Source organism: Neodiprion virginianus, chromosome 4 (assembly GCF_021901495.1).
Source record: "Neodiprion virginianus isolate iyNeoVirg1 chromosome 4, iyNeoVirg1.1, whole genome shotgun sequence".
NCBI lineage: Eukaryota > Metazoa > Arthropoda > Insecta > Hymenoptera > Diprionidae > Neodiprion > Neodiprion virginianus.
Genome location: NC_060880.1, coordinates 27,776,902 through 27,804,361, shown reverse-complemented (window position 1 = coordinate 27,804,361; position 27,460 = coordinate 27,776,902). Strand labels below are relative to the sequence as shown.

At 39.2% G+C, this 27,460-nt stretch overlaps 1 protein-coding gene and 1 long non-coding RNA gene across 5 annotated transcripts in view; one reads left to right on the top strand and one right to left on the bottom strand.

The window, feature by feature from the left end:
- Window positions 1-23,558, top strand: part of LOC124303150 (scavenger receptor class B member 1) — a 47,348-nt gene extending 23,790 nt beyond the window's left edge. For 3 of the 4 annotated variants that reach the window (XM_046760031.1, XM_046760029.1, XM_046760030.1), the window contains exons 3-10: window positions 3,043-3,134; window positions 3,417-3,577; window positions 17,541-17,679; window positions 19,322-19,525; window positions 20,065-20,209; window positions 20,295-20,549; window positions 20,703-20,821; window positions 21,467-23,558. In XM_046760031.1, coding sequence (XP_046615987.1) covers window positions 3,043-3,134; window positions 3,417-3,577; window positions 17,541-17,679; window positions 19,322-19,525; window positions 20,065-20,209; window positions 20,295-20,549; window positions 20,703-20,821; window positions 21,467-21,898 — 1,547 coding nt within the window. In that variant the 3' untranslated portion in view covers window positions 21,899-23,558. The remainder of the gene's footprint in view (window positions 1-3,042; window positions 3,135-3,416; window positions 3,578-17,540; window positions 17,680-19,321; window positions 19,526-20,064; window positions 20,210-20,294; window positions 20,550-20,702; window positions 20,822-21,466) is intronic. The other variant, XM_046760032.1, reaches the window with a different exon arrangement.
- LOC124303153 (uncharacterized) lies at window positions 8,395-27,384 on the bottom strand. The gene is made up of 3 exons (XR_006907848.1): window positions 26,981-27,384; window positions 18,969-19,072; window positions 8,395-8,926 (listed from the first exon to the last, which is right to left on the bottom strand). It is a non-coding gene; the product is annotated as an uncharacterized LOC124303153 (long non-coding RNA).
- Window positions 27,385-27,460: the final 76 nt, after the last annotated feature.

Genomic DNA, 27,460 nt, shown 5'->3' with positions numbered 1-27,460 from the left:
TGCTCGTAGCTCGATGTTCAGAACTAAGGAAAGTGACTCAAGTGCAGGAACATTGCGCTGACAATGAGCGTGAATAAAGTTATGCAAAAACTATAATGAGCGGGAAAAGGGACTCACGTTGATACAGTTTTACGTATCCGTCGTAGCTCGGGTCTCACAAATATAAATTGCCGTCGATTTGGCAACGATTAGCAGGATTTCCACCGACCGACTGATCCTACACGCATTCCTCACAAGTCCATTCCAGGCGCAAATGCGAAAGAGTCGTTGCCGCGTTGAAAAAAACTGGAATGAAAGACGGTATTAATTTATTGCCAAAATACACGCACACACGTGAGACCAGCGAGATTCCAGGGTATTCCCGCGATCGGTGCGCAGTAGGTGATAATTATAGCTGGCGATACTTAATGTGAGTATCACAATGAAAATCACGGAGACACGTAACTGGCAATAATGACCCCATACAGCCTTCGATCAACCTTGAGTACAGGTTTGCGAAAAAAAATCCAAAATAACAAACAGAACAAGATTTCCCAGGGCCTCGAGGAATTGTTATCTGGGCTGGCTTCGAGGCTTTTAATTCTGAGATACATCAGACACATGCGGTGGGCTGAATACCGGCATTGCAACCGCCTGCCCATTAATTCGAAAATGTTAATCGAGCCGACTTTGATGGTAGGAAACGTTTTTAGAAGGGAAGATGTATTTTTTTTTATACATTATTGTGCGTATTAAATACTGACTGTTTTGTATACATTTATTGTTAACAAGAAACGCACACGATTGTCGTTATGTGCTGAATTTATATCGAAGCAATGATCAGTTTCAACATCGTACAACCGCATGATCCGTTTCTAACAAACACATTTCATCACGCTGGATTTTCCCCGCTGTGAAACCGAGAAATAATTGGGCACTCAAGGGCTACATTACCATTGCGTGGACTTGTTTTGAAATGTCTCCGTAGCATTTCTTTCGCATGCGTATTAACCGCACGCATTTTGCAAATTCATGACATGCTGTACGCAGTTTCCGTTCGCAGATTTTTTTATTTTTTTCCTCTTCTAACGCTATTTACGTTCTAGCTGATGCTTATTGTCGTTGACATGTTGGCGGGCTTGTATCTCTATTGTCCGTGCAAATGAAATTTATTCGTTCGATAATTCAATATTCTTGTATCTTGTAACTGGTAAATATTGCACGGTTGATTTTTAGTCGAATTAATTATACCACGTTTATATCGATTGATAAAAACAGCTAGCAATGCTGTAATATGCTGTTTATTAAATAGAAATTTGCGAATGTCTTACGTAATTAAGAAACAACTTTTATCATACGCATATTCGCCGAGGTTGGTTATAATACGCATAAATGTTTCACGCTAATGACAGCTGACGTAAAATTTATTTGACACTACATTTTAATGAACGAAACTTTAAGCCCACAGTTTCTTACAATACTTCCTGATATAAATTTTCGTTTTTTTCAATGTCTGTTTGCGCGTTCAGACATCGTTTCAAAGTATCCGCACACGTTAATAACAACAATCTGAATATTAACTACTGAACGATAGGAATTTGTGAAACAATTTTCCGTGTCTTCGTGTAATAGGATCACATTTTCCGTTACCTCGAGATATTGGCAATTGGAAACAAGAATAACTAAAGTATCTGTGTACGCCAGAATCAGTTTCATCATCTGAGCCAATTTTTTCATCAACCGTTTCAATTTTTTTTTTACAATTTCTTAAACTGTAAATTTTTTGATTTCCCCATGTATCTTTTCCATGACTTATCGATTTACGAGTAAAAACTGCAGTACCTCCAGAAAAAAGTCACACGGTTTCGTCTCAGCTATATAGTTACTATAATTCAGCAGGTTGATTATGTGTAAATAATATATATTATTGTACATCGTAATCGTATTTGTTTTCTGTGTAAGCTATACACAAAGCAATTTACGAACGCAAATCTCTCTATCTAATAATCATTAAAAAAAAAATGAAATACCGTGTCTGACGGTGAAAAAAAAAGCAACGTAACAAAAGCCTACTTGCAATTAGGTATACTTGAGAGAGATAATATACTTGAGAGTTGAATATTGGACAGGCAGTAAAATACAACTTCATGGTTTCTGATTTTTGTTGCTTATGCTCATTAAAGTGGTTGGTGATTTCAGCTGTTTTATTAACTCTGATATACCTGTATGTTAATTACTGTCGTCCATTATACGCGCGTGAATTTTTTTGACCCTCCTCCCAGTTTTTATTCTCTCTTTTTCTACCAGTCACTTCCTTACCAAGGCTTCAATAAGTGCCGTAGAATTGTGGATGGGAAAAACCCCGTACCCATCAATTGCCACTTCTTAGGATAGACAAGACATAAGACGTTGCGTTTCATAAAGCTGAAATTACCGTAATTAGAATGTCGCAATCATAATTATAAATTTAACGAACAATAACCAATCTCGAGATCACTCGATTCACGATGAAACATCCCCATTCCCTGCCGCGTGTTCATTACCTCCAATAATTTTGCAAGAACATTTTCAATTTCATGTTGCTATAGATCAAGCATATTATATGTATATGGAGTACTCGGCATGAGTTCAGTCACTTCTTTACGAACTCGCTCAGATATCACTCATAACTGGCCGCATTTTAGTACCTACTACTTGAAAGTAATCTACGATTTTTTCACTTTAATTCAATCCTTTTCAGAGTAAAATTTCTTTGTTCTTTTTATGTAATGTATGTAAATAACTTGGATCGGTTGGGTGGAAGAAAAGTGGTGGAACTGAGGGGGAATGTCCTATATACCTACAGGAATTTAAACGGAATAACGTGTGAATTGAAAATTATGTCGAATTTAAAGCAATCAATGACGTGGCTCTACGGGTTACGATACACAAGTCTTTAGCCTTGCCGCGATCTGACAATAAATAATTAGAAAAAACACATCCTGTTTTCTTAACGTTTCTTGTGGCAAAAAATTTCTTGCCTTAATGCGATGCCTCTTGTAATACATTTTTATTTACTTGCAGGTCGAATCGCCGTCATCTTGTTCGGGCTATTCGCCTTGGCCATTGGGATTATCCTCAGCAGCATACCGTGGGTGGATTACGTGCTAATGAAAGTAAGTCGTCTGCGATCTCCCTAAAAAAAATTTCCGATACTCAAGACGTTCTGAACTTACGTATCAATTTAGCGATTGGCATAAATAACCAAGAATTCTAACGTGATTAAGGCAATCGCAGATATTTCATTCAAGTTGAAATTCGTTCTAACTTTTCTCTTTGAAATATGAGGAAAAAAGTTGATGGAATTCCGTTTTGGGAATTTTTTCCAATTCAATTTACTTTCGCATCGTACATTTTCAAAACTGGTTTACTCACCGGGGTTACGTTATGTTTTACAGCAATTACGGTTATGGAACGGATCCCTCTCATTCCAGTATTGGCAAAAACCTGGCGTCGTTCGGTTAACCAAAGTTTACATTTTCAATGTAACGAATACCGATGGGTTTTTGAACTTTGGCGAAAAACCAAAGGTTGAGGAAGTTGGGCCCTTTGTTTACAAGTAAGTAAATGTTACCGAAATTCTCTTTATCCCTCCAAGAGATAAAGTTTTAACAAAAGAATTTACGATTATCGTAAGTTTCCAACTTGATCATTCGTTTACTTTCAATTGACAGGATTTCTAATTCTTCTCGCAAATTGTCTCCGTAATACGCGCAGATAAAATTCAAGTGGCAAGTAATTTAACAAAGATATTTCAATCTTAGTCAAAGCATTCGAAATTATAAATAAAAAAATCGAACTTTATTAGATTAAACCCTGTTCGAAACGGAAGTCATAGATATTTTCCTACTTGTGCCGTAAATGATTCTTTCCCGAAGAGTTGGATGGCCTGAAAAATTCAATCTGACCAAGACCACCTCGAAGAAGGAGAAAACTCGATGTGTGTCTCAATTATTGAGAAGATCTTGACTATCCTTCACAAATCAATTATAAAAGTCGGTCAAATATCTTTTCCCGTTGTACTCGTTAAATTCAACTTATTATACGGGTAAGCTTGATGCGTTAGATTTTTTCAACGTAATAAAGAAATTCATCCAGAGATGCCACTTGACTCGGACTTACTATTTAAGTGGATTCAGAGGTGTGTACATAAGCGTGTCAAAAATTGCCGTACACTATTTGGCTCGTGAAAGCAATTTACAACAAGCTGTAATAACAAGACTTTGATGCACGCGTGTATAATAAATACACAGAGATTATTAGAGACTCCATTACCAGATGGAATCCGGGTCGATTTCTATCCCATCCACAACTTTTGGATCGTTAAGCTTACACTTGAAAGAGCCGTGAAACCGCCGAGGTGTTGCTTGTATGTAGGAACTCTTTTTCGAGACATTGAATATAGTCTTGTGAAAATTGTTAATAAACCTGACATCGAGCAACTGCAAATAAAAGAAGACGCGTCCCGTTATCGTCGTCAATATATACGTTAGCCTCCTAGCCTACTTGTCGTTATGCAATCTTTTCGGCGCTTTCAATGTCTCCTGCAAACAGCCTCGAAAAACACGTCCCGTTACAACCGTCTGGTCCATTGAGCCCGATGGTATATCTTTTGGAGAACGCGTGATTGTGAAATGTGAAAAGAATCCCCTTCCCAATCCAACTGAACTTGAATCAGTTCAAGTGTGCAGACTGACATACATTTTTTACCGTATGGTAAAATTGTGAAACAGAACGCGTTTCAAACGGATTGTCAAATTGTAGAAATTGCTAACTTCATGCTGGTATTTCAATTCATAGGTTTTTCAAAACGTCAAAATCAATTAGGCTGCTCTAGGCGAGAGAAAATTTCATTTGTTTTACACGTGTTTATGCCAATTCCGATTCGCTTAGATCCTCCACGATACATGTTGCAAGCTAAATTAAGGCAATGAAAACACACGTACGAACAGGAATAAAATACTACAAGGCGATCAATCATGTCGATGGACATGAATTGAATTAGAATTTGAAATTTATACGATAACCTGCGGCACGCGTGCTGATTTCGATGTAAAAAAAATAAAAAAATCTGTCCCACGTTGTAGGGACGAAATATCCGAAAGAAATTGAGCGAAGAAATTAAAAAAAATGCATATTTTTATAAACCGTACGGTTTTGTCACAAGACTAAATAAATCTGAATAGCCGTATCGAAGTACTCGCCTTGTCAACTCTTTAGGAAATATCACTAAACAGGTGTCATTGATGCGAAAAAAAATGTGACAAAGATCTTTATTGGCTATACATAGGGACGGAATGGAGAATTCAATATCGCAAGTAAAACTTTTACCCTTCAGTGTTTTGAAAAACGTAGGATTGATCTTTTAATAACAGCATAAAATTGAAATCGTCGTATTGCCAGCTTTGTACAAGTTCGTCAAATACACGCGAAACAGAAAACATTTTTTCCCCAGTAAAACAATGATATAACTAAAAACTGCAACCTTAAAATTTCTGACCAGAAGCGGTTATTTTCCTAATCAGTGGTAAATTCCACTACGCGAAAAAACCTATCGCAATACAATCCTACTCATCCGGGCGAATAGAGATAGGTTTGCGGCGGCGATGCAGGAACCTGGAACCTGTTACATCGTGAAATAGCGGTAGCGGTCAAGAGGCCGTCAGCTTCGTTAGATTCGGCCTGAATCCGTCATAGACACGGTCGGATAATCAATTCCGATTTCCGCCGTGTCTTTCGCTCCTGGCAATAGCTGGCCTCTGCACAGGGAATGTGGCACGGTGTGTAAGGTCCCGTTTTACGATTCGTTGAGCGGACCCCAGACGGCGGGAGTGCGGAACTTGTTAAACTAATTATTTACACTGCGTTGGCGAGCTGGTATTCGGGTCAGGTTCATAAGGTTCGAAAGAAACGCCCCTCGCAAGTGCGAAATTACAATGCTAATCGAAAGAGGGCCGCGGGGAAATTGGCCTCTGGTATCAGATGCTGCCAGGATACCTCTAACAGGTATCACGCCGCTCCGGAGATGACTTACACACGATGTACGATGAATATCAAGCTGTTGGTTCGACTCGTAACAGACGATCGGACCTTTCTTCTCGCGAGATTATATACCCGAACTGATTGCGGACTGGTTAATGGTATCGAATAATGCCCCCCCCCCCCCCCCCCCCCGACTTAGGTACATATTTCTTTGACCGATCCCGCTATCGGACAATCGGTATTGACTCTTTGTACTCCTTTGTAATACTATGCCGTTAGTAAACTGTCGAAGAAGAAGAGAGAGAGAGAGAGAGAGAGAGAGAGAGAGAGAGAGAGAGAGAGAGAGAGAGAGAGAGAGAGCAAGCAAGGCTTATTGTTAGATTTTTTACCTTCAGCAAATTTTCGAACGACTCAATCAGACGTTCTCTTCTATTAGAAGTAACCATTGAACGGTAGCTGTCAGGTTATGCCAATAACACGTGCAGCTTTTGAGCACATCAACTTTTTTTCTACATCCAATTAAATCTTATTAGCCTGATTCTGATGTGAAAAAAACCATGCGCAACAAACTTCTTTAATAGGTAAAAGTCGAAATCTTTAACCAAATTCTTGACTCATTTGAAGACCGCCACAGGATATGACGTTCATATCGTTAGACGTTGAGTCTAACATCGGGTCTTTTTTTAAGAGGACGCACGATATTTGCGCCTGCTACCTCAATTAACCAATAATTTGGTACCGCCTGATTGTTGACTCCGTGCCTCATGACGAAGTACAATTATCATTTCGGTCAATTTTTTAACTGTACTGAGTGATGCCATAAAATCAGTGAGTATTGTCGGCTCTAACGAATCCGTAATTTGTGTAAAAGTTAGTTTCGGCGGGATCGTAAAGTTTCACATACATTATTATTACTGTATCATTGATTAATATCAATAACCAACCGTCGTCTACCGATGGAACATTTTTTCGACTATGCGTGAATTACGTGGTACAACTTTCATAAGTTTGGACGTAGACGTGTGTGTAGAAGACGAAAATAAAATAAAGAGAAATAATTCATGAAAAATAAAAAATGGCATACATGCCCGAATTAGCATAATTTTGAAGAGCTGAGAGTGAGATTACGCGCGTTGCGAATGTCGCGGAATGCTCGAAATATGTTAATTGTAACATTTTATTACAAGTGATAGACGAAATGGAAGGGAGCCAGGGCAGGGGGTGAGGGTCAGGAGACAAGTCGCGACCCAAACGGCCGTTTCCACGTTCAATCCGAAACTCGAAATGTGAATAAGAATAAGTCGAACAAGTATACATGTTAACGTGCCCGGACTACGAAATGTGAGAAATAGTCTTGCTTACGACGCGCGGCATGTTGAAAGTGACAGTACCTACTATTTCAGTATAATATCGGAATATTTTTACATCGCGAGATAACATGTGATAATTTGGAGTGAACTCGGAGATTGCAGAAATCAACCCCACGGAAACCAGCGGCTTGTCTCGAAGCGTATTCTTCACGCACGATAACCTTGTAGCCTGTTTTTCATCGAGTCGATAATAAAAACAGGCGAAAGAATTCTGCGCAAAACCTCAATAACATCCGCTTCGGGTTGAACTGCGAAAAAAAATTACCTTACGATTCTGATAATTTATTATGTACAATCAATGTTCTCCGCCTATGTTTTCGCGTATCGTCGCGACGATGAGTAGTTGGCGAATAAAAACAGCCAACTTTCACGAAATGACTATAATCGGCAAGAAATGTTAGAGGCAAGCTTACGTCGCACCGTTCAAAACGATTGGAATCGAGAGTTTACGCGACGTCGATTACCTGGACCATTTTACGCGAGCGATTACGCCCGCTGAACAATGGAATACATGCATACAAACACCGGTGGAAATCTGCTTTGAAATATAATCCGTAATACGGAATATTTCTGCACTGTTTAACTTGGCAAATTTCTGCAAGTTTGCAGAAAAAAAAGAGATAAACGGTCGAAGTTGCAGAACCTGGTGTCGCAATGCCGGAGCCTTTCGCGCGTAGAACACCTGCGCTGCAAAATACTAACCGTATAGGTGTTGGTGTTTCGATACAAGGAAAACAAAAAAAAAAGAAATATACAAAAAAAAACATCGTAAACCGAAGCTGTTTTACCGTTCAATTAACGCTGGCCGAACCTAAGAGTTAATAATTTCGATTCCTCAGATGAACGACCCGTATTTTTCGAGAATATGAGGAAAAATGATTTATAATTTAATAAAAAATAAACGCGAGATGAATAGTAAAGTGGAAATCGGTAGTTACGAAGTCCGTATACGCGGCATATCGATGAGCCGAGTTTTATCACCGGGACAATACATTCACAGATTTAGCTAGATCCAATTTTGCCACCTAAGAAACTTTCTCCTCACGCCCTGCGCCGTGCAGCAGCCTGCAAATTATGCGGATGATCCAGGAACTGCGGGACACGCAGCGCGGCAAATTCCACGGATTGTGTCAACGAATTTTAGCCACTTTACATAATGGCGCGAAACCCGTCCGCATCGATCCAGCGTTGTGGAATTTACGTAATACCAGGTAGCGTATAATTTTCGTCGTCGATTCAATTTCACTATTACATGATCTCGCGCGTGTTTAGATACGTACCTCCTAGTCGGTAGGTCGCGACGAACGGCCAACAAGGGCATATCCGCGTAACAGAACCGCGGAGTCTAGACCTCCGGGAGGCAACATTCCCGAGCCGCGAATTTCTCATCGGCAAACACGAGCAGGTTTCTTGGTCACACTCCGTCTATCCCACGTGAAGTTTCGAAATTTAGTGGGATAGGTCTTCGGTATATCCACGCTTCAGGGCTGCTTGCCAATGATGCTATAATTGAACTTCGGTTCGATTTTTCATCACTCAAACCCGGCTGCGGTGTGCTGCGAAATTAGACGTAACGTGTAATTAAATTTTTTCGGAACCAGCCACATGTCAACATGCCTCGGAAAAAATTTCCAAACGATATATCTAGCGGAGTTAGGTATACTCTACCCGTATATTATACAACATTAATAATCTCGTTTTGTACAATCTTCGAGTATTGATTACATGAATATGTATGCGTATAATATTTCGATGGACACAGGGGGGAGAAAAAAAGAAATAACGATGAATGAAATTGGCAGACGGGTGATGTAACCACGTCTAACTCAGCAGTCAATCGAGCTATAGGACAAGATCGATGACCAACCGCAAACGGTGTAATGTTCGCTCTCAAAACACAACACGAACAAATTTTTTGTTTTCTTTTAGGATATTCAAATTTTTTTAATTACTATATTTATTTCATTCAAAATTCAAGGAACGGAAATTCCACGATACCATTAACATGGCTCCAGATGTTGAAATTAAACCTTGAGTTTCGCAGACAGGAAGAAACGAGACGTTCACCTTGGCAATACCGTTTTCTGCAAAGCATAATCGCCGCGATAAGCGGTACTCAACCATCAATGGGTTTAAAGTTGTGTAAATCCGCGGGCACGAATTCGCCTTCCGCGCTCCTTTTTTCTTCGTACATTCGTGGCTTGAAGAGCCCGTTCAAATACCGTTAAGATCTCCTTATGGGATTGGCTTTCTAAAATCTTACGACTCTAATAAACACGGATATCAAAGGTGTGAGTATGTAGGAATATATGGAACCGCAAGAAACGCGATATGCAGGTACGGAGTAAAATTCATTTGAATAATAAACCGCGTCTCATGTACACACCTTGACACTCTTTGCGTTTCCTACACATATTGTGTACGATATGTGATCGCAACGTGATTAAAAATGACAGGAAATTGTCATCGTCGTTCCAGAATCTTGATCTCTTTTTTCAACTCCTGTTTTTTTTCTTTAAATTTTGAAACACTAAAACGTCAAGTCAAACGGATAAAAACTACGAACGAATGCCGAATGCACAGTTTTACGTCCAAGGTTGAAACGAAATTTCAAGTTTAAAATTTTTCAACAGCTACGTAAAAATAAAAAAACTTTTTATATTGTTATTTGCGCGTGTGAATAATTACGATTTTTAAACCCAAGAGTCTGTATACCTATACCTATATGTACCTATACGTATAATAGCCTGTAATTTATACCGGATTATTCGATTCTTTATTTTTCGTCCGCCATTAATGTAAATTCGGAATTAGTTATAGGTTGTGGAAAGAAAAGAATCTATTAGTTTACGTACTTTTGTTTACGATAGAAAAATGTTATTGGTCATATTGAATATCATTATACCTTGCGAATAAATATGCAAATGTATATATGAATCTATTAATGTACTTTGCGAATGACAGACAAATTCCTTTCGCGATACACGTCCGCGTTCAAGATAATTTGTTACAAGAATTGAGTGTCGATTCACCGCAGCTGCGAAAGTATAATAAGAAGAAAACATGTTTTTTTACTAAGGAATTAAACTGTCTGCGGTCAACATTTTATAAGAGTCAACCGACGTAGGAAGATTTATATTCATTTAGCTTGAGAATCGAGAAAAAAAATCACATCCTGACCAGCTCTCAAGGTTCAAACCGTCGTATAAGGGACCATCCATAAATTACGTCACACGAATTTTAGAACTTTTAAACCCCTCCCCCCGTCCTTGTCACAGGTTGTCACATTTTTAGAACCTCCTCCCCCCTGATGTGACGTCACAAATTCTTCAAACTTATGCATGTATTTAAAAATAATCAAAAGAAAACAGTTATTTTCATTTTTTTCTTATTTTTATTAAATAATCTTTAATAAAATCAACATAGTGTCAAATATTTATGATAACAGAAAGAAAAAACGACTAGTTAGGAAACAAAAAGCGACTAATTATGTTAATTAAAGATAAAAAACTTAATCATCTTGTGTCCATGGAATTTGGACCCACTCCTTTATATTAGCTATTACTGGTAAATCAGGCACTACATTTTCATTTATTATTAATAAATATATCGATCAAATTCGAAAATTTAAAAAATTTTTTATTCACATATAAATTTCGTGTTTTAGTATTTTAAATTTTAACATGTGACGTCACAAAGCTTTTGACCCCCCCTGCCCCTTGTCCCACTATGACACATTACGGTGATACCCCCCCCCCCCTTCCCCCATTAACGTGTGACGTAATTTATGGATGGCCCCTAATATATTATAATTCGCAAGTAAAATCAAACAAGTAATCATCGAAATCGATTGCAATAGTAGAAATAAATGGCATTTAACGCAGTCGGTAAGGATTGGCTAAGTCATCCCCTTAAGGCGTAAGACAAAATCCGATTTTAAAATTTACAAAATCGTCGCGAAAAACGAATGATGATTAATGTGGAGAACAGAAATCGAGTATACGATGAGTTGCTTACGAAGTAATAATTCAGGGGTTAACCAGGCGAAAGTCTACGTGAGACTTTTTTACTCTTGTCAAACAAGCAGGCACTAAAGACGCCGCAAAATACGTGCGAGCGTGTCAGGCATAACAATGAACAACGCAGACAAGAATCACACCCGATTCTATCAAACCTCGAGTCGCGCGCGCGGCTCGATTCAAGATATCTGAAGAGATTTTTTACAACCTCAAAAGTGGCTTCCTCTCTCCGGGTGTCGCATTTCGCAACGGCTTTCCATCCTCCACCGAATATTATGTTCATGCACTCGTGGCCGCTTGTAGGAATTATTAGAACGTGCATTCTAAAACCGATGGACCGAAAGAGTTTGAAAGGTTGAACGGAAACGAGGCGAGGCAAATTTAAATAACTACAAAAACGCGGAAACCCCGGTTAGCGAAAAATTTTAACAAATCATATTGTTCTTCCGGAGTTCTGTTGCAATTTCAAAAACACAGTCGCGGCTTATCGCAACCTCTGCTACATCTGCTACATTTTTTACCGTCTGACAATTAAACGAGAAAATATAATCAGTCTCCTGTCGATTCGCAAAGAAAATTTAATTTACAGGATCAAAAATATTATTTTATTCATACTAATATTATTTGTACGGCACGCGGTTACGAGGCTACAGTATCGTTTGACAGAACGGAGCCTAGCCTAGACTTCCAACCGTTATTGCATCGCGTTTTACCAGACTGTACATTTGATAGATCGTTAATACCGCCTTCCACAAATCCAAACGCACGTGTATACATTTATGCATTTCTATAACTGCTTGATGCCGGAAAAATAACCCAGCCTTTAAGACGTAACGCTTTCGCCGCAACCCAACACGCATTGTTAATATTACGCGCTGATTGCGCGATACGAGGAAGGCCTCGGGGATCAGCGGACATGTGACATAATGGCTTGCGAACGGATGTTGTGGCATCTCCAGCGTATTAAATATCAACGAAATGTCAGGGGAGACCCGGAAACAAAAATTCGAATATTGCCAGATTTTTCACCGTAATACTCGAAAATTGTGTACCAGCATTACGGATGAGCATCTGGAATTCCGTGTCGGCTCAAGCTTAAGATTTATCCTCAATTTCTGAAACAATCAAATCTGCGTGGATTTGAGAAAGAAAATTATTTGGGCATTGGAAAAATAGTAACTGATTCGTAGAAAATTTAATGTTTAACAAGTGTGAACCTGTTGTAACGTCATTGCGTAGGAAAAAGAATACAACAATAAAATGAATAATTTTGTTCAACAGCTTTCATTTCATTTCTCCGATGTCTATTTGATTTGAGCATCAGAGTAAACTTTCTATGAAAAGATCGATGAATAAATCCTCGTTTCGATTTCTGCAGAGGATAAAAGCCTACGAATATTGTGCAAGATTTTTACTTAGACGCTTCTAATGGGAATAAACAAAAGCAACGACGTCTTTCTCTTTGAACGGAAAACTTCCTCTGTATTAAGAAGAACCTGTATAAATTATGTTTGAACTGTACACTTGGAGGATCTACGTACTCCATACGTATAGGTAAATATATGTGACATATTTTTTTTCTTTCCTTTTTCACCGACGTGAAATTAAAATTGAAGACAAATGAAGTGTACTTATGTGAAAAGAGTAAATAAGTAAACGTGATGGATATGAGGATCGGAATACGCTTGAGTCAGATTGGAATTCCTCCTAGAATATAATCCGCGAGTAATTTTAGAGGTGTGCGAGGTATGCATGCACATGAGCCAGACCTGCGAGCGAGCGTAAGTTGCGTAATTAAATACACAACGATTCCCTGCTGCGCTATGGCCGAAACCTATCGAATTGAAAACACAGCTCTACGAAATAAATACTTTTTTTTGTTGCTCTGATTTTTTCTGTGAATCCTGGTGTTTGAGAACGTAAAACTTACGAAGATAATTATGATTATATTAGATTGGCTCTGGTTTTTATGTTATTTTAGTATTGTATTCGAGATGACTCAATGTTTATAGGCGAATTTCTCTTGAACGGTTAAAGTTAGAAAAATTCTATATCAGTAGTTTTTTATAGAGCGTGAAATTTCCTATAAGAATCTGTTAATACAGATAGTTTATTAAATGTACGTTTAGATGGTTTATACGTCAGACGTTTATGAGAAAATAAAATTCAAAAATTGTCCTAAATTTTTGTACCTGTTATTTGAATGGAAAATGGAAAAAATCAATATTAAAAGCTCGTATTTGGCTGAGATATTCTATTTAAGATGCTCGACCGAAATTTTGATGCGTGTTTGAGAGAAATTTTTTTATTTTTTTTTCGGAACACCCCAATACTCCCCCCTTTCGAAGAAACTTGTCGTGCCATCTTTTTCATGGCGAGAACAACAAAGTATTATATATCTTATATTTTTTATACTTCTGTCCGAATAAAGTAAGCATAACTAAAGTTATTGATAGTATTTTTTTGATAAACTTTAGATATTAAAAAAAAGAAATCGAATTTTTCACCCAAACATTGCCTTTTTGAGTCATATATGAAAATGTCGATAAAGTAAATAACTAGAGCCAATTTCGAAAAACTACGCTTACTCCTAAGGTCGTTGACATCGAATCTTGCTAAGACGACTCAAATATCAATAGCAACGAAACCACTGTTGGCCAGTGAAATTGTAGTGCTGCAGAAAATTGACGCGAGAACAAAGCTGGCGAGTACTTGGATATGAAAATTCGATCATGAAAACCGGGAAGCCCGCAGACAACGTCGGTAATTCCGAATCGATCACTCAAGTCACACATCCGATCGGCATCATCGATTTAGCCAGAATCATCAGGGGGATCGGGATGCAGATTCCTTGGTATTGTAGCGCGTGAACGTCGCCGAGTATTCTCGCTCTTACGCAATTGATGTGCAAACATGCGAGTATGGAAAACTTGATAATCAAATACGCGCCAAACTCTCCGCGAACGAAGTGACTCGCAGAGACCTCGGACCCTGACCCAAAACCGAAAGGAAAGTACAATAAAACCTGCAAGAAGTAAGGGGAAGGGAAAGATTGGATCCTGGATAATAAGGGGCAGATGTTCGATGATTATACGAGCCGCACCGTTCGATCGGATCGGCGATCATCGCGAGATGGTGATCGCAAGTAGGGCGGCAGCTGTTTGTCGCAGTCTGGAGCGTTGGAACAAAAAAAGTCGTTTGGAAAGCCATTTACTCTGACACACTTTGAATATTGAGTAATCGGCGACCAGTTCGATAAGATTTACAACGCATAGAAATACACGTGCGTCTAATTGGTTCAAAAATTGATCAAAGCCGAGAGGACAAATCGTCCGACAAAAAGCTGCGGCATGTATTTTAACGACCGGGTATATCGACGATTTTGTCACAGCGACACCGGTGAAGTAGGTTCCAGGTTCTACGCTCGAGACAACTCGAACGGTGTTTGACGAATGCCTAATAAAATAATAATTATGCACGCTATCCGAAAGTATAAAGAGCTTGCAAGCACCGGCACTCGATATTTTAGCGAATATAATTTGACGACAGAGAAAGAGAGACGGCCTCTCGATTGTAAACATGAAATTTTGTACCTCGTTTTTCGTGTATTTACAAACTGTAAGCCGGCACGCACGCGTGCTTTGGTTGAGCAGGCATTAGAAATCGCGTACCTCGTAATAACTATAGGTATGTACATACGTATAATATGTTCCGCTAAGCAAACAACAGTGTATTATTTATACAAGTTTCGATTCTCGAAAGGGAATGAATATCGTTAGCGCAACAAAGTATAACAATTATCATTCCTACTTTACGGTTTAATTCGCTCGAGTCTGCGCCCGTATACCGTACACGTTATGTACACGGTGTACCGCGAACTTGTCACGGTCGATGATTTCTTGGATTAATTTTGCTTCGGATTACACACCTCCGGCGATCATCGCTGCAGACGGTAACGCAGCTACGTATCTCGTTGCAATTAGCGCCGAGTCTAGTTAACTTAAAATACGAATGTCGACGAAACGGCTCATCTTTCGCACAACGACCTTGATTACAGTTATTCTCAATCAACGCATGCGTAATGACGAACAATTTGTTTCTTTTTTTGTTCTCCTCTCTTTTTCGAAAAGCGAGCACAAAGCCTTTGGAGAGAGAAGAACTCGGTTCAGTTCGGACACTTGCAGGTACCTACTGCTTACCTCGATGAATTCAAAGCAAGGTCGCTACGTCGGGCTTCTAATCTGACAGCGTTATCTAATTTTTGGGAAACACGTGCTTGAGTAGATCCAAATATAGAGCGATGCCCTGCAGCAGCCGGAAACTGGGTCGTCTGGTTGTGCGCAAAGTTCACTTTCTCCGTCCACACTGTAGCCGAATTTCGTCGACCTTCTTGAGACTTAATAATTCCCGAGCATTGTTGTTCGCGCGTAAACAGAACGTGAAAATTAACTGCGAACTCGTGATGCGCATACCCGACAAGCGACAAGTGCAAAGGTTACCTGCCGTGCCAGCTTGGCGTTTTTAACTATGGGATTACGCGCGGATAATTATTCAAAGTGGAAAAACTTCCTAGTTTTTCCCGACAATTAAGCGTTCCTTCTGCCTGTCCGGTTGCTCGCGTTTAACGTAATGCCACGTTTCGCAACTATAGCAGTTCTCGCGTCAAGTACCAGGCACCTAAATATAAAAGAGCTGAGAAATATATGCAAGAAATTAAGATCAAGATACGTTGAAATTGTGAAGGCACGCCACGAGTTTGCGGAGTAACACAATGTACGTCGTACGGTAGCTACCTAATGGGACGGTATTCAAATCATTTACTTATACACTCGTGCATCTTATCGCACGGCGTTCATCGAATCCTTGAATACCGAGTGCGCCAAAGAAATGATTGGTCAGCTGGCACGCAGTCTGCATTGAGATTCAATTAGCGACCAAGATTCTACGGAACCCGTTGTCAGCGGCTCTAATAATCAGAGTCAGCTCGACTGTGCAATAATAATTGCTACTCCGAGAACGACGCGACGTCATCCGATTACGTGACATCTGAGGTCGGAACACGTTGGACGGGACTCTTTTTATCCGGCATAAATTAGCTCGAGGGAAGGTACATTGCGTTATTATTATACCGCTGAACTGCACCGTGTGCAATGATGCGTCAATGTATGCACACATGCGGCTGACGGATGCCACCGTGCATAATGCAAGGACTCTCCGCGTGTAACGAACGGCCGGGGTCAGAACCCCTGGTCCTTTATACGCTTATATCATTACGTCGCAAGACTGGGTCACCATCGTCGCGAATAAATCACTTCTTCGTGTAGCGAGCTCTTGCGGCGGTGCCTACATTGCGGTGCATGGCATGCAAGGAATTTTATATAGAGCTCGAGTTTTTCTTGGTAAAGGTACCCGTAGGTATGATATTACGTCGGAAGTTTGAAAATAAAAAATGTACGGTGTTCTACGGCCGGAGGATTATGTCGTTGCATAAAAACGATAACAATTTATTCAAACGGGCGTAATTTGTTTACTTATTTATTTATTTGTTTGTTTTCTCGGCACGTCAGGTTGTCACTTAACATCGCCTCAACCGTACCAGGCGGTAGAGATTTGTTAGTCGGGATAAGGAGAAAAAAAAAAAGAGAGAGAAAGAAAAACATCGAAACATTAATTATACTCGCGTTAATCGGATTTCGTAATTCGCGCGGAATTATAACCACGCGAGTTTCTCCCGTACAGACACGCGGCGCACAGAATTCGTTTTAAGAATTAAGAGAACCCTCTGTAATTTATTATTATACGTTATTGAGAGTGAAATCATTTCAATTACATACGGCTATTATATACCTATAATGCCTCTCTGTATACATCGCATGTATTACCGCACATAATTATATCGCATACACCTACAGTGTGCACGTATAATACACTCAGCGACATGACTTTCGATTTCCTTTTCGCATAAATTTAACATAACTGTGATCCTAGCAAGCCTGTGTACACTGTCAATCCCATACGGCGTACACGCACACCTGTCGCCGCTTCGTAGAGTTTAAGACACGCGAGATAGGGCGTAAAAGTTGGCAAATAAATTTGATAATTATATTCGAGTCGATTTGCCGGTTAATTTTTTTTAATTTTTATCTTCCAGAGAAGACATGGAGAAAGTGAACATTGCCTTCCACGACAACGGAACGGTGACCTATCAGCACAAAAAGATCCTGAATTTCATGCCGGAGATGTCGAAGGATGGGGACCTTCGCGTGATGGTTCCCAACATACCGTTACTGGTGAGTGCGTACGCCGCTCTTTTTCAGTGTCGTCGAATAATGTATAATTTTTAATAATTATTCGGGCAACGCGGCTAAGTAGGATAAGCAGCTGCGAGATAATTATGAATTCCGATTGAAGTGGAATTGGGCAAGTGATTTGAGATTCGTTGTTGAGTGAGAGTAAATCTATTCGAAAGAAAAACAACCATGTTGTGTCAATGGAAAGTTGAGTTTACCGTGAGGAGGGTCACTTCATGATTTTAACTATGTTGAGATACTCGTCAGGCATTCAACGAAGCTCTTGGTTAGGAACAAGAAGACACACAACAGGGTCATTGCGTTATGACCTATCGACACGATTCACCGCGCAACGTGTGTACGACAACAGGATTTCACGCTTAGTAAACTCAAATAGCGACCACAATGTAGGTACACCGTCTAAAGTTCAAGACGTTTCATCTCGCTTCGCCTACTTTGTCACATTCTGATGTCATATGAGAAATGCTAGTCTTTCACTATATATTTTCATTTTCTGCAAGGTGAGATATCTCGTGTAATAAAATCAGACGCAGTGAATCTGTAAGCCGGGGCCGTGGAGTCTTATCGAAATTCTATGACTCTGTCGCGTGTTATGCACTTGCGGTATGATTATTGGCGTGTACATATAATGTAATACTGTGTAACATTTACGTTAGGATCGTATACGGATTACGCAGAGAACTATAAAATGTACCAGAGAAGTTACAGGTTTATGTACAAATATCGTATATGCGATTAGTTAACGATGATGCTTAAAATTGTATTTACTATTTGTTCACAGCGACGCGCGTTTCGATGGATGCTTGCTCTGTGTCAAATGTATTTCACACTTTACTGCACTCCGTCCATGTATTATATTAGAGTTATATAATAGATTATCACCGAAAATTCATATATATATATTATCTATATATATATTATCGGATATATATATAGATATATATATATACATATGTATAGTTTCGAGATAGATACCATGTATGTCGTAACTGATACCGATCTACAGGCATACCATCGTGCATTTATCATCTTATTCTCAAGTTCTTCATTTATTAGCATATCAATTAACGTTAGACGAAAATTCTCCCCTCGCTTTACATGGTTGTCCAAATTTACTTGTAGATCAACGTGCAATCGATAATTGACAAAGTGCCGACATTTGTTAAAGGGGACCTATACAGATTGGTTTTAAAAATTTCAAACAGTCCAGATTTCATTCCTTCTTCAACCAAAGTTCATTTTCACATAAAAAAAAACATGTTGCTTACCAAAATCTGTGTCGTAAGGTTTTAGGCGCACCGTTGGTTCAATCCAACCGTTCGACGTCTCATCCTCTTCGGACAGGGCGTCGACATCTTTCAAACCCGGAGTTCTGAAAAAATAACCATGTGAAAAGTTGCAATCTAGTATCTAAAATTTCCAAAATTTTAGCCATTTATTGTCCAACAGCTTTGCATAAAAAATATTTTTTTTTTTTTATATTTCAATCTGTACCAGCGCCCTTGAGCGGACTGGTGTACAGTGTTATGCCTTTACATGCCTAATATATTAATACTTCAACGATGGTTTATGGCAGCCAATGATATTTCGTATTAATAAACTTTCACATTCATCATTACAGACACTGTCGACTCAGAGTAAGAGTTTGCCTGGATTCCTGACCATGGGACTCTCCGTTTTTCTGCAGGGTATGGGAATCGAGCCGTTCGTCCCGATTACGGCGCAGGAATTGGTATTCGGTTACGACGATCCTTTGGTCAGTTTGGCTCATCGGTTTTTCCCTAAAACGAGGCGACCAATGAGCCAAATGGGGCTTCTTTTAGGCGTAAGTATGTCAGCGATGCCTTCATCGTGTACGGAATTGAGATTATGAGACTGATACGGGAATTCGACGTAAAGGGCGCCCCCTTTCATGCCCGAAGCACTTCTTCGACAATTATGATCACTGCGGTAAATTTCATACAACCTTGAAAAAATCAATCCACAGGCCTTTGCGAAACCGCCCACTCAACGTTGCACAGACTGATTGCGAAAAAGAAAATTCCACACACGAAGCGTACATAACAAGCGTATCTATCAATATTCGCGGATAGCTCAAGCTGGAAATATCGAACATCATTCTTATAATCTGATCAACAAAGGCCTGCAATGCACGGTGTAAAACTGTCACGTTCGTCGCCGTTTAACCTTACAGTCTCTGCATCGTTGCACAAACTCTGTTTGTAACCAGTAACATACGCGAAAGCTGGCAGAAGTCATTAGAATATGTACCGATGCCTGTTCCTCGCAGTCATTCGTTCGCGATACTTCCGGAGCCTTTAGCTGTAACATGATTCGTAACAAACTTCTTCTACGCTTTTCCAGAGAAACGGCACGCTGAGCGAGGTCCATACAATTTACACGGGTGAAAAGGGTATGAAAAACTTTGGTCTTCTAAACAAATTGAACGGCATGGATACTCTCCCCTTCTGGCCGAAGGAGCCGTGCAACTCTATCAGCGCTTCCGAAGGTAAGATGCACTCGAAATACTTCCATGTTGTGAAATTACGATATCCGGTACGGCCATCGTAACGAGGTGTCCTTGCAATCGACAGGATCGTTTTTCCCGCCTCGGGACACCACTGGTTCCGACATTGTTCATCTCTGGGACAAGGATATCTGCAGAATTTTACCGCTCCAGTACCGTGGTCCAGCCGACAAGACCGGAATCAGGGCTGACCTGTACACACCGACAGACACCATCTTCGATCCACCCAGCGAGGAAACCCCGGATAACGAGTGTTTTTGCCAGGACGAACCGGAGAACTGTCCTGTCCGTGGTCTGCAGAATATCAGCCCGTGCCAGTACAGTGAGTTTCCCCGTCTGTCTTAAGATTACAATAATTGCCTGTGCCAGAATCTGCGACAAGTTCTGTGTCGCAGAAAAAGTGACCGTGACGAGCGGCGATCATCCGGAACATCGTGGTAATGATAATGATCGTATTTTTATCCTCTTCTTTAAGGCGCTCCGGTTTACTTGTCATGGCCGCACTTTTACAAAGCAGCACCAGAACTTTTGGACGCCGTTGAAGGACTGACACCGAAACAGGAGCTGCATGAAACGTACTTCAAAATTCAACCGGTGAGGAAATTGTACCCATCGCTAAACAGAGAGTAAAACGATTCAATTTATGAACGTGAACTCGCGATGTATAAATTCGTCTTAGACTTGTAAATTATTAGTTGCTGCGGTATAACGATAAATTGTAATCTGTGATCGGGTGTACAAAATTTATAAAATCCGTTACACTTGTCTGATCATAACTTGCACCTGAAGAGAGTTGAATTTGTTTGGTTTACAATGAAATGCTGTCCAAACAGATCCTGAGCATCGGCTCGGCATTATTAGCCGTCGTCAGGAAGGAGTAATGGTATATCTCAGAAACGGTCTAGCACTGTTATGACCAATATACTTTCGTGACGGTCTTTTGCGTTTATAACGGTAAATGCGGGTCTAATCCGGCGGATGATAATAAATGATTTTCGATCTACCTAGGCGTCGGATCATCATATATTTTTTTTTTTTTTATTCAAATGAATATAATTAACCGGTCAATGACGCTTGCTAAACGAAGCTTGACAAATCGTGAATGATAAGCTTAATAATACGTGGCAGAAATTTTTCAACGTAATATCAAAACCTCAGACTAACCGACCCTGCGTCTATATTGTTCTCTATCCGAGAATGATTTAATTAACCAGTATTCCAATTGACTTTTCGTTCCAGAAATTGGGAGTTCCGGTCGAGGGTAAGGTGCGAGTACAGTTGAACCTGAAGGTGGAAAATCAGCCGGCAATATCTGCGGCTGCCAATTTCCCGGACATCGTATTTCCGATAATGTGGCTGGAGGAAGGAATCGACGAGTTGACACCACCGATAAGAAGGTGGATGTACCTCTCGACAACGTTCATGGATGTAGCGGCGCCTTGTTTCGCCTACGGACTGACACTGATCGGATTTGCAATCCTGACCACGGTCGTCGTAAAGACTTACAAAAGTGTGAAGTTCGCCCGGGAAATTGTCGAGCTGAGCAGGCGGACGGAAAAAAAGGGTTCCTACCTTTTGGTCAACGGACAGCACAGGCTGATCATTGCCAGAGACTCTTACCTATGCTTGAACGAACACTATCCGAGCACCGTTGAGTCGGTCGCGGTATGAGTAGCGTTTTATCGAGCGTGGACAATTTTTTTTCTTTTTTAAGTTTGTACGTTCTTTTTTCTTCTCTTGATTCTTTCCGAACGGCGGTACAGATCGCAGACAGAGCCGTTGAACCGCGATGTTCGGAATATACAAACGAACGTTTACCTGAATGAATAAGCCGCGCCGCCAGCTTTAACAAGATATTTATTTCGTCGGGGATGCGGATCAGCCAGGAGTGAGATCAGTGACGATGTGTTTAAAGGTATAATTGAAAAACAAAATAAGGGTGGCCAAAGATCTTGACGCGAGACTCTACGGAGTCTCTTGATTTGACTTCAAACTGTAATCAACACCGACATCTGCCGGACGAACTGTTAAATTTGTAGCGCGGAGAATGGTTGGATGGGTCTTCTGTCGGTAAAGGAGAGATCTGCCGAGTCAAAGGTAAATGAGAGCGCGCACTGCCTAATCGTAGATCGAGCTTTACATCGAAAAAGCTTAAGGTCAATTTATACAGTTACAGTTCATATAATCATATATAAATGACTGTAACCATACATATGTATGTATACTTATGCATACGTATTGTTATATAAAAGTTAAGGTTGTATAAGATCGTATGATACTAAGGCTGCATTTTGGTGCCCTAGAATTAGGCATCGTATATTTTGTAAATACGAGGCAAATTTTTATGCATATCTATTATATACTCACTAAAACAATTAACACGGTCATTGCTCAATTCTAATTCAGGAAACTTTAATTTTTTTTTTTTTTATATATATATATATTATTATACATATAACATGCATGTAGTCGTAATTATTCATACTAGGGGATAATTGAATTGTATATTTTTGTGAAAACCGTCCAATGAACTCGTGCAATAAAAATATTTTCGTACTTACACTACGATATACGTATGAGTTGTATCAAATACACTGCATATTTGCATACGATATACTATAATATGTTAGATGAATTAATAATTTAGCCGTTAACTTTTAATTGCAATTAATTTTGCAATTGAGAAAATCAGCGAAATATTAATAATAATTAATCGTTCTATGATTGATTATTATTATTGTTATTCCTCTATCCGAAACGAAATACAACACTTTTATACGCATTAAATCATCATCTGTTATACCCTAATTCGTACGAAGTAGATTACGTATAAACACATTATTTTACGGCCATGACCATTGCACGATGATAATAATATATCGTTATAGTTATTATCACGACACGTTATTTTATAATATTTTTTACTCGACGTGGAGGTGCGTTAAATACAGCTAACGATATCCAACGCATTAAATTATATACATAGATGCATAATTTTATTTATGCCGCATCGAAGACAAGTATTCAGTATCCATATACGTATATACATTTATAGCTAGTTAATATAAAATAATAATTTCTATTTTAATAAATCGTATCAATACACGAATATACGGAATGAAATTCTTTACAGCGTGCGTAAAAAATTCCATTCCCATAATAATCTTATACATCCCGGTTATATTGCATATAAATATACCGCGTGCGTAACTCGATACGGAATAATGCTAGGGAAATAATGGAATAAAACGAATATAGCGATAATAACTTTTCAATGTAAAAATATAGTGTTTATTAATTTATAAAATAATAGATCAAATCAGAAATTTAATGGTAACAATTGTCTCAGTCAATTCAGTCTATTCATTTCCACGATCCAAGCCAGTGTGTCCCATTTTTTTATTTGAGCTTTTGTTTATATCTCAATATTCGCATCTGCAGGCTGCGATTATACCGTAATAGTGTACAGGCACAGCTCTGCACTCCTTATAAATAAGCATATTACCAACGTCGCGAAGCTGTCTTCAGGTTACTAGCCAGTGTTTGCACCTTGACGTTATCGTCGCAATTTGCAATCCAATGCCATATTGTATAAGTACGTAGGACAGATGCACCACAAAGAGCGGTCAACACTCGAAACGCATTACCCGCGTATTATATTACAAAAATTAATTGACAAAACACTGATTCCTCCTCGTTGAAGCGATTCATGAACAGTTTCGTCATTCTTTTATTCCACTTATTTATAGACACAATGTGCTAAAACATACTGTCAGCGAGGCTCTGCACGCCTAAGCCTTCGAGTACAAACGTACCTAGGCTACGCTCGCTATAGTAACGTCAATTTCGCAATGAATTCGACAAGCCGCACCGAGAAGAAAAGTTACTTATTGTTACTATACGGACCTTGACTAGTTTAATTTTTTACTATAACCGAAATGTACAGTTCTGGGTATAAATTGAAAATCAGTTTTGTTACCGTAACGAGAAAATTCAATATTATACCTGTTTTTCTTTTTTATTATTTTCGATCATAGTCACTCGCGTGTGCTATACTTTCGTATTAATTTTGCGATAATTTAATTTTGGTTCATCCAGAAATTGATGTCAAGGTATTATTTAACTAAAAGATTGTATTCAACTATGTAACGTCGATGTAATGGGAAAGTAGAGTATTCACAATAATAATCCCACTGACTAGTTGGTTGTAACACATTTTATTGTAATTCCGACGATGTTTAAACAATTGTTGCTACGACGACAGCTGTTGAACAAGAATTTTGTAGTAACCGTAACAAATGAAATTTTTCTCAATGCGGTTTTACACGCACGTGTATATATAGTTATTATAGACGTAAAAAGTCCGAAACTACCGACACTGCACCTGATTCCGAAACCGACTTCTCAAATTTCCCAGCGTAATACGAGACAATTATTTTCTAGACGAGCATTCGGTTTGTACTTATATTATGAAAGAGTCGCTGCACAGAAAAATTATCTGATTTAAAAAAATCATTAAAACCAATATGGAAAACTTTTCTCCCGTACATCAAGACCCAACCAGGTTGATACGATCACTTACAACGTTCATCGGAATAAAGATATCAAACGGTTTCCCATCTCATATACCAATATGTGGCACATGAAAATCTATGTATACTTGAGTTGATTCGAGTTTGAATGCCGCATGGTCGAACTGTCGTAATGAGTTTTGAAAACTGAAGTCGACGAAACGCTCGCGTCTCGCGGTGAGATCTTGTCGCGGAATGAAGCTAGCCTGAATTTGCGATAAGTTTTAATCGCATATCATTGTTTGGAAGGTAGGCGTGGCAACGGTGTGTAACGTATGACTGATCCAGCATTCGCCGGTGTCATTCTAAATGATCCATCGCTCGCAAAGTGACTAACTCAAGTGTTCGTAGGTGTCCCGAGAATACATCAGACCTTTAAAATAAATTTACACATAGTTCTCTACCGCAGTGTAAAATTCGACGAAGCAACAGACGCGTGACCGTGTTATCCAGCGATAAGAGATCCACTATTGAAGATCGTGCACGATCTCCGGTACGGTGAATAAAATTTTCCTCGCGAGTGACATCCGCGAATGATCCTTAGAACACTGTCGTACGAGGTTGTCGGCAGGCAATTGGCGGGTATTGACCTCGCATTAAATTCACGTCTAGTAGTAGATCTTTTCAGCGACAGTCGAGCATCTCCGCGCTCTTGTGGATCACCAACGACGAATTGCAGCATGCGGAAAAGGAGAAGATAACGACACGAAAGTGCAAGACTTCGAAGGTCGTTAACATGACATTGCAACTGACCTTGAGCTGTTCGATTTTTCACGCCATTGACATTTCGTCGGAACCATGTCCGTCGGCTTCAACGGTAGAACGACGATCGTCGTTCCCACGTATTCGCCAAACTGCAGTGCAGCTTGTAAAAATAAGGTGAGCTAACTCCGTTGCACGTTACATATCTATAATATGTATGATATATAGTTGTTTCATAGATACGGGTTGCCACCTTAAGTACACTGAAATAATTATATGAAGGTATCTTATCGGTGTTACCCAGCTAATGCGATAGTGCAAGTTCGGATTAATTTCAAACAGATAATCACCGACGCAAGTAAAGGTAATTTATAAGACAGGCGAAAATTCTTCAAGTTTTATATCTCGCAACTTGACTGCGTTTTCACAAAAATTACACGTTCGTTAAAATTTCCACCGAATTTTTGTCTCAAGATTTTTAACATTTCCAGGTGTCGAAAAAATGTAACTCATCGTTTTTTTTTTATACATTCAATAGTTAAATTCGTTTCGGGAAAGATCCGACGTGTTTGTTTATATCTATAAGAAAGATGTCGAGTTGCATTTTTCATCTGACGCTGTGAAATGGTAAATCTGGAAGTCGAAAATTCGGTAAAAAAAATTAATACACAGGTTTCTCAAGTACAGTACAGTTCATATATATAGATCTAAAATTCGAGAGATTTCAATCTCTTAGTACTCAAGATAATGTATCAAAATTTCAGTCAAATATAAATTTTTGTACCAAAAATCAATACCTTTTAATAATTTTATTACGAGTAATTTTATTACATTGTGTATAACATAATGAATTAATACATTCGTAAACTCCGATGATTTCTCCATAAATCAAAAAATCAATAATAGTATGATTATAAACGAAATCATATATATGTATACGTCCATGTTTCACTTCAAATGCCTTCAAAATAAAAATTTAGTCAGTTCGTGAGATTTGACATTAAGATTTAAGAAGATTAAGATTCCTACAAATTTACACAAATGTATTTTGTATTTTATATATGTAGCCAATTCAAATTGAAAGAGTTAACGCTGTCAAACGATTAAAAAAAATTGTTGCAGTAAGATTGTAGAAAACAATTTTATAAATAAAATGAGATTTCAGGGAGCAAAATCGAACGAACTCTGTAAATTTTTCATAAGTTTGAGCCGATTTAAATTGAAACATTGATAATCAAACTTGTATTCATAATTCCAGTAACTTTTGCTGCCGTATTTCGCGATAAAACAATGTAACTGTTAAACATATCAATTTGATCGTAATAAAATTAACACAAAGTCTAGATTTCCGGACGACCAATATTATTCAATATATATATATATATATATATATAATATTATTCAAACAGTCGAACACATCTCCTTTGCTTCAATAGCCAGCTCTGGTTAAACATGAGGAAATTAATATAATTGTACGTACGTAGTTTAAGCGCCGAGGCGTCGTCAGTCAATGCTTGTGAACCGTAACCCGCACTTTTTCCAAACAATATCCCGGCGCTCCACGATGCGCCTTATCCACCCACACACATATATACATATACCTAAACCCAACAACGAAACCAACGTAACAGGATTTCAGTTTCCCATGAGCGTAGAGCTTCGCGCGGTACGACATGGTGAAGCTATAATTGTGCGTAAAGCCAGAGGCGAGATTTCCGTGTAGCGAGCGCGTTCTGTTTTTCGAAAAAATTCGTTCGAATTGCGGCGGCGGCGATCCGTTGACCGTTGGACACGTGATTATGCGAGGCGCGATGAGCTGACACGAGTGACACTTTTCATGACCCAAGAGAGTTGTTTCTATTGGCGGTTCGGCCTGTGTGTACGTACCTAGGCCTGCATGCACACAGCGCACATAGGCATCAGGGTCACCTGCTACTCGGTGGTAAAGTATTAAATGTTG